General features: G+C 37.9%; 1 protein-coding gene across 1 annotated transcript; it reads right to left on the bottom strand.

Moving 5' to 3' along the window:
* LOC107611370 lies at positions 682-1,122 on the bottom strand. The gene has a single exon (XM_016313306.1). The coding sequence runs from the start codon at positions 1,120-1,122 to the stop codon at positions 682-684; it is 441 nt and encodes a 146-aa protein (XP_016168792.1).

The following is an 8,134-nucleotide window of genomic DNA, read 5'->3' as shown; positions in this document are numbered from 1 at the left end:
TAAAAATCTATTTTCTAAAACTAAAATAATATCTTTTCCTATTTTAAAATAAAAAATAGAGTTTAAATCAGAATTAATTAAATAATCAGCGTTTTCTGTGTTTTCTACACGTGGCGCATGTCACGCATACACGCCGATGGTCTTCTTCTCTTTTTCTATGGAAGCTCCATCAAATCCAACCAAATGCTACCTAAAATAAACAGAATTGCACACGACTCAAAGTAGCATCCATAATGGCTAAAAGATAATTAATTCTTGATTATACTCAACAAATTAAATGCAAATTCACTAGGAAAAGATAGAAAAGATGCTCACGCATCAGTCTTCTACTATTCCATGAGGGAATTTGAATGACCGATCTGCCAATTGGAGGGCCATTCTTGTTGGTTTGACTTCCTCAATCTTCATTCTCTTCATTATTGTTAAGGACATCAGATTTATACTAGCTCCCAAATCACATAAGGCTTTTTCAACTGTTATTTCCCCTATGATGCAGGGAATTTGGAAGCTTCCTGGGTCCTTCAATTTTTTAGGTAGCTTGTGTTGGATGATAGCACTACATTTCTCAGTTAGTATCATAGTTTCATCATTCCTCCAACTTCTCTTCTTGGTCATCAATTCCTTCAGAAACTTAACATAGAGTGGCATTTGCTCTAATGCTTCAGCAAATAGAATGTTGATCTAAAGTTTCTTGAAAATCTCCAAAAATTTGGAAAATTGGTTGTCCTTTGCATTCTTTATTAGGCGTTGAGGGTAAGGGGCCCTTGGGACATATGGCTTTAGAACTTCTTTTTCTTCTGATGAACTGGGAGTAGGTATTTGTGCTTCCTCCTTGTCAGTTGAACTATCCTCCTCTTTCTCCTCTTTAGTCTCCCTTGACTTCTCTTCCAATTCTCTTCCACTTCTGAGGGTAATAGCTTTGCATTCCTCTCTTGAAGTTGTCTTGGTGGCACTACTTGAACTGTAGCTAGGGGCTTGTTTGGACAAATATCCAACTTGTGCTTCAAGCTTCTGAGTAGCCGCATCTTGATTTTGCCGATTGGATATTACTTCCTCCTTGAATTTTTTTAAGTCGTCAAACTCCTTGCAAAGGTTTGCAAGCATAGCTTCCATCCTGGCCATTCTGTCCTCATCATGTGGTGGTATTTGATTGGACTTGGGATGTTGAGAGTGGTTGTTGTGGCTTTGGTATGGTGGTTGTGAATAAGTGTTTTGTGTGGTCTGGTATGGTTCTTAGTTGGAGTTTTGGTGGGTGGAGTTGTTATACTGGTTTGGATTATGGGGTCTGTGATCTTGGCCTTGGTTTTGTTGGTTTTTCCACCCAAAGTTTGGGTGGTTCCTCCAACCAGAGTTATAGGCTTTAGAATATGGATCATTAGCTTGCCTAGATGAATTTCCAAGATAATTAGCTTCCTCCCAGTTAACTCCTTCTTCTGTCTCTAACTCTTCTTGAGGTGATGGTTGAGTGTGTATAGCTGCAGCCTGATTCTTCTCCATTTGCTTGGTCAATTCATCCAGTTGCTTGGTGATCATGTTATTTTGGGCCAAGATTGCATCCATATGGTTTAATTCCAAGACTCCCCTGTTGTTGCTTCTTTCTGAGGCATAAAAATACTCATTGTCAGCCACTGTCTCTATAACATCAATGGCTTCTTCAATGGTCTTCTTCTTGTTTAGAGAACCTCCAGATGAGTGGTTTACAGCTTTCCTGGATTTACAATTTAGCCCTTCGTAGAAGATGTGAATTTGCACCCACTCATTAAACATATTAGGGGGCATTTCTTTGTCAAATCTTTGAATCTCTCCTAGGCTTCATAAAGAGTTTCACCATCTTGCTGTCTGAATGTCTGCACTTTAGTTCTTAGCCTGTTTACTCTTCGGGGAGGGAAGAACTTTATTAGGAATCTATTCATTACATCTTCCCAGGTAGTCAAGCTTTCCTAGGGAAATGACTCCAGCCATTTTGACGCTTTGTCTCTCAAAGAAAATGGAAACAGTAGCAATTTATAGGTGTCAGGATGAACACCATCAGATTTAACTGTATCACATATCCTTTGAAATTTAGTGAGATGCTCATTAGGATCCTCTTGTGCACTACCCCCAAAAGAACAGTTGTTCTGGACAAGAGTTATGAGCTGAGGCTTCAATTCGAAATTATTAGCATGGATAGTTGGCCTTTGAATGCTACTACCACAATTTCCTGGATTTGGATTGATGTATGAGCCTAGAACTCTCCTCTCTTGTCCAGCAGGATTGGCTCCACCTCTTCTGGCATGATTGTATTCAACTCTTCTTCATGATGGTTTCCCATATCATCCTCCATAGTTATATCCAAGTCTTCCTCCTCTTATTCTGCACCAACAACCCTCTTTCCTCTTGCTTCCCTTTTTAATCTCAGGAAGGTTCTTTCCAGTTCACTATCAAATGAGGTTGAGGCCTCTCTTCTACCTGTCATATATTGAATAAGTACAAGAAATAGCAAATGCAGAGTCTACTAAAACAGAGTATAGTTGGCTTGGTTAGAGCAATTTATCAAATGGTTAGTGGGTTAGCTTGCTGGAAAGTAAAGAAGTAAGGTAAAATTAAAGAAAAAAAACTAAAATTTGCAGAAATTAAGTGTAACAGAAAAAATTGAAATTCAAGTAAAAAAAGAAAAAAAATGGTCAATCTAGTTATCCTCCAATTTAGTAATTGTCAATACAAAACTAATCCCCGGCAACGGCGTCATAAACTTGATTCGCTCGGAAACCGTCTCTCAACAAATTTCCTACCAGCAAGTGTACCGGATTGTTGTCAAGTAAAAACTCAGTGTAGAGTAAGGTCAAATCCCACAGGGATTGGTTGGTTGATCAATGTTAATTGGAGAATTGTGCTAGTTGAGCGAAATCAAAATTGGTTGAGAATTGCATAATGTAAATTTGGCGGGAAACTTAAATGGCAAGAAATTAAATGACAGAAATTAAATTGCGTAAAATTAAATGATAGAAGCTTAAATTGCTAAAATCTAAATGGGAATGAGAATTAGCATGAAATTAAAGAAGCAGAATGTAAATAGAATGGGTAGATCAGAGATGGGGAATCATTGGGTTTAGGAGATATATAATTCTCCGGATCAAATTCATTTTCATCTCTTTCGCAATCAATGCATTCATTGATCTCCTTGGCAATCTAAAGTGATCGGATCCCAATTCCTTGGCTCACTAATCTCTCTAAGCATGAACAATTGCCCAATTCCTTGATTTAAGTGCTCATGGGAAGAGATAAAGTTTGGTAACTGATTATACCACACAAATTCATAGATCAAAGTGTTGGTATGATTACATGTCACTATATCCATCCAAACCCCAATCTAATCCGATGTGAGAAACCATTTCTAGCATGATCTCCTCATTCCTCTTCCAAGGTTCCGAGGAGATCCAATTATGAATAGCTTTTTTCCTAAGATAACTATCTAATTGGATAAAGACCGAAAGCTTTCTAGCAAAATCAAGAGAAAAGAAAGAAGAAGATGAATGAAAACTAATATTGATCCATTGAATTACACAGAGCTCCCTCACCCAATGAAAGGGGTTTAGTTGTTCATAGCTCTCAAAATGGAAATTGGAATTGAAAAATACATTCTGAAATCAAAAATGAAAAGTGCAGTAAGTGTAAAAATCCAAAAATGGGAAAAAGGTCCTTTCTACTTAAATTCTAAGCAATTTATACACTTTCTTCCATTGATCTTCAATCTCTGAATTGGGCTTTTAGCCTTGATGGAATTGGGTTGATGTTGTTCCAATTGGTTTCCCTTGTTGTTGAGAAGAGATCTGTTTGAATTGTGAATTCTGATGCTTCACGTTGGAGTCAACGTTCGATGGCCAACGTTGACTCAAACGCCAATTAAGAAGAAAACCAAAAATTCCGATATGTTACTGTCATTGGCGTTTACCTCAACGTTGGAGGGCCAACATTCAGCTTACCCACGCGTACGCGTGCATCATGCTTAAGCGTGAAATCTGAAATTTTGCTTATTCACGCGTACGCGTACACCACGCTTACACGTTCATTGCCCTTTTTCCAATCCGCGTGTAGGCGTCATTGACGCGTACGCGTCGATTCAAAATTCTCAACTCCAAATTCTGGGCTTGGCATCGCGGACGTTGGAGGGAACGTTTGAGGCAATGTTGAACCTCCAATGTTTGCTTTGTGACGCGTACGCGTGACACACGCGTACGCGTGGATATGAAAATTTTTCTTTTTCACGCGTACGCGTCTAAATCTTTTCATCACCACGTTGGGGGTAACGTTGGAGGTCCAACGCTCCCTCCAACGTGAACACCAGCACACCATGCAAAGAATTGCTCTGTCTCTCTTTCAACGTTTGAGCCAACGTTGGTGGTCCAACTTGGACACCAACGTTGCTTCCTCTTCATCTTTTTCAGGCTCCTTCTTTAACCTTCCTCCATGCTTTCTTTCACCTATCATCAACCAATATATGGATCAAAGCCTTGCTAAAGTCATGAGAATTCTCATCATTCTTAGCACACAAATAATTATAGCAAAATTCTCATGAAATTGGATCAAATTAATCATGATTGAATGAATCTAGGCATACATGAATTTCTACCCAATTTGCTTACTTTTAACTCAAGAAAGTGCATAAAATCTACTAAAAACAAAGAAAAAGGCTAGTAAAACTAGCTTAAGATGCCCTAGTATCATTGATGAGATTGAAACTGTGGGTTATTATGATTATTCTACTGAAAACCATCCCTGAGAATTATTGTTAAAATTCTGTGATCTCTGAGGTTGCTCTATCCATCCAAAATTTAGGTGATTTCTCCACCCCTGAATATAGGTCGTAGAGTATGGATCCTTATTGGGGTTTCTAGGAGCATTCTCCATATAATTGACCTGTTCAGAAGAAGATTGAACGTAATCATAATTCTCACCTTGCATAGAGCTACCAATTATGTCATAAGGGGCCTCTTGAGGTGCATTCTGAGTGTTGACAGCTGAAACCTGCATCCCACTCAATTGTTGAGTAATTAAATTCATCTACTAAGACAAAATTTTGTTCTGAGCAAGAAGAGCATCAAAAGCTTCTACTTCCAAAATGCCTTTCTTTTGAGGAATTCCAGAGTTCACAGGATTCCTGTTAAATGAGTTTAAATATTGGTTGTTAGCAACCAACTCAATAAGCTCAGTAGTCTCCTCTGGTGTCTTCTTCATGTGCAGTGAATCACCTACAGAATTATCCAAACACATTTTGGACATTTCACATAAGCCTTCATAAAAGATATCCAGCTGAGTCCATTTAGAAAACATGTCCGGAGGGCATTGCCTGGTCAGTAACTTGAATCTTTCCCAGGCTTCATAAAGGGGCTCACCAGCTATCTGTCTGAAGGTCTGAACCTCCACCCTCAGCTTAGTCAGCTTTTGTGGTGGGAAAAATTTAGTTAGAAATTCAGTGACTACCTTATCCCAAGTATCTATGCTCTCCTTGGGTTGAGAATCTAACCATAGCTATGCTCTATCCTTTACAGCAAATGGGAAGAGCATGAGTTTGTAAACCTCAGGATTCACTCCATTCGTCTTCACAGTATTACAAATCTACAGGAAATCAGAAATAAATTGATTTGGATCTTCCTGAGGAAGTCTGTGATACTAACAATTTTGTTGCACAAGAATGACCAGCTGTGGCTTCAGCTCAAAGTTGTTTGTAGCTATAGGAGGCACCACAATACTTTTTTCCATAAAGATCTGCATTAGGAGCAGTGTATGAGCCAAGCACTCTTCTAGGTTGCTCATTCTCATTCAGATTTTCCATAATGGCATTCACAGCATGATTATGATCCATGGTGGACTCTGTAGCTTCCCTTTCAAGAGTATCACTCATATTTTCACTAGCTTTGTACAGTCTAGCCTGTTGCAAGCGCCACCTCAAAGTCCTTTCAGGTTCCGAATCAAAATCTGTAAGATGTTTCTTGTCTTTGTTCCTGCTCATAAACAGATAGAAGAGAAGAAAAGTGGGATTCTCTACGTCTGAGTGTCCCAGTGAGGTAACATGTGTAAAGAAATAAAATAAAACACTTACTAATTAAGGCTAAAAATTTTCGAAAATGATGACTAATATTAAACTATGAATTTTGAAATTTTATAAGAAAATTAAATAGGAAAATCAAATTAAAATTAACTAGGTAACACAAAACTTAATTTCAGAAATTAAGGAAAAATAATAATACTAAATTTTCGAAAATCATAAAGCAAAAATTAAATAAAATGAAACTAAAATGCCTAATCTAAGCAATCAAACAACTAATAGTTGTTAATCACAGTCAATTCCCGGCAATGGCGCCAAAAACTTGGTGCGGAATTTATAACCACAAACTAACCGGCAAGTGCACCGGGTCGTACCAAGTAGTACCTCAAGTGAATGAGAGTCGATCCCACGAGGATTGATGGACTAAGCAACAATAGTTAAGTGTTTTACTTAGTTAGACAAACAAAAAAGAGTGTTGAGAGTTCAAATGCATCAAACAGTAATTTAGAGAATCAGAAAATAAGCAATAAATTGAGGTGAAATATATATGGAGAAAACAGTTAAGGCTTCAGAGGTATCTATCTTCCGGATTGACTTTTCTTACTAACTATTTTAATCATGCAAGATTCAATTCATGGCAAATTATATGTGACTAAACCCTAATTCCTTAGACCATTTTAGTCTCTTCTAACCTTCATCAACCGCCAATTCCTTGGTCACTTAATTCCAATTAGAGGGTGAAGTTCAATTCTAGTTTATATGCCACAGAAATCCTAATTACCCAAATATAAGAGGATTATATGTCACGTATCTCGTTAAGTCCAAATAATTAGAAATTTAGGAGAAATTGTTTTCAAGTTGTTTTTCAAATAAAGAGCTTTTCCAAGTTATACAAGAACTCAACTAGAATAAGGGTCATACTTCCGTTCCACCCAGATTCATAAGATAAAGAACGAAAACAATTCTTGAATTAGAAATTAGTACATGAATTAAAATAGAAATGTAATAGTATCAATCCATATAATAGACAGAGCTCCTAACCTTAACAATGGAGGTTTAGTTGCTCATGGTTCAGAGAAAAAATTAGGATTCTGTAAAACTGTAAAATTGCGGAATGAGGTTGAAGAGAGGAGAAGAGCCCGAAGGGCTGATTCTTTTCCCTTTTATATCTAATTCTAATTAATGTAAAAATATATTTTCTAAAATTAAATAATATGTTTTCCTATTTTTAAATAAAATAAAGTTAAATCAGAAATCAATAGAGATCTTCGTGCAAGCCTTGATGGATGAAAGGGGGACCACTTTGCTTCTTATTGTTGGCGCCTAGCTTGGAAGGGAGTGGTGCCTAACTTGGAGGTGGCCGAATTGGATGGATTGTTGTGGTTGATGTTGGCACCTAACTTGGTTGAGAGTCGCGCCTAACTTCATGCTGGCAGTGAGGAATGAGTGTTGCTGTTGTGTCTGGTGCCTAACTTGAGAAACCTCAAGTTAGGCACCACCTTGGCCGTGTCATGCATAAAGCTTTCCTTGTCCTGGAACCTAACTTGGTAAAACCCAAGTTAGGCGCCACTTGTGCAGCCTTGGATTCATGGATTATGTTCATCTTGGCGCCTAACTTGAGAAATCTCCATAGCTCGAGTTATTCAGGTTAGAGTGCAGGGGGGTCAGGGTTGACAGCATCATTCGCTTTCTTCTCTTCTTCCACAAAAACTCCATCAAATCCATCCAAATGCTACCTGAAATAAACAGAATTGCACACGACTCAAAGTATCATCCATAGTGGCTAAAAGATAATTAATTCTTGATTAAACTCAACACTTTGAATGCAAATTAAGAAAAGATAGGAAAGATGCTCACGCATCAACAAGTAGTAAAATAAGATTTAGGGGCTAAAAGAGTGAAAATAGAGGTTTAGAGATTTAAAATTACATTTTAAAACACAAAATTCACTTTCCTTATTTCAGGGGTCACGCGTACACGTGGGCATGTTTTTTTGGCTTGCGTACGCAAGCACCCTGCTCGCGTACGCAAGATATGCAGAGTGGCAAAAATGCTGAATGCTGTAGAATTTCTGTTTTGCACACCGAACTTCTGATGCACATAACTTTT

This window comes from Arachis ipaensis, chromosome B08, assembly GCF_000816755.2.
Source record: "Arachis ipaensis cultivar K30076 chromosome B08, Araip1.1, whole genome shotgun sequence".
NCBI lineage: Eukaryota > Viridiplantae > Streptophyta > Magnoliopsida > Fabales > Fabaceae > Arachis > Arachis ipaensis.
Note: the sequence above shows the minus strand (reverse complement) of the source record. Positions and strands in the feature narration are given on the sequence as shown.

What these genes read in the sequence shown, in the direction of transcription:
- LOC107611370 (XM_016313306.1), bottom strand. Translation starts at nt 1,122, where the DNA reads ATGGCCAGGATGGAAGCTATGCTTGCAAACCTTTGCAAGGAGTTTGAC.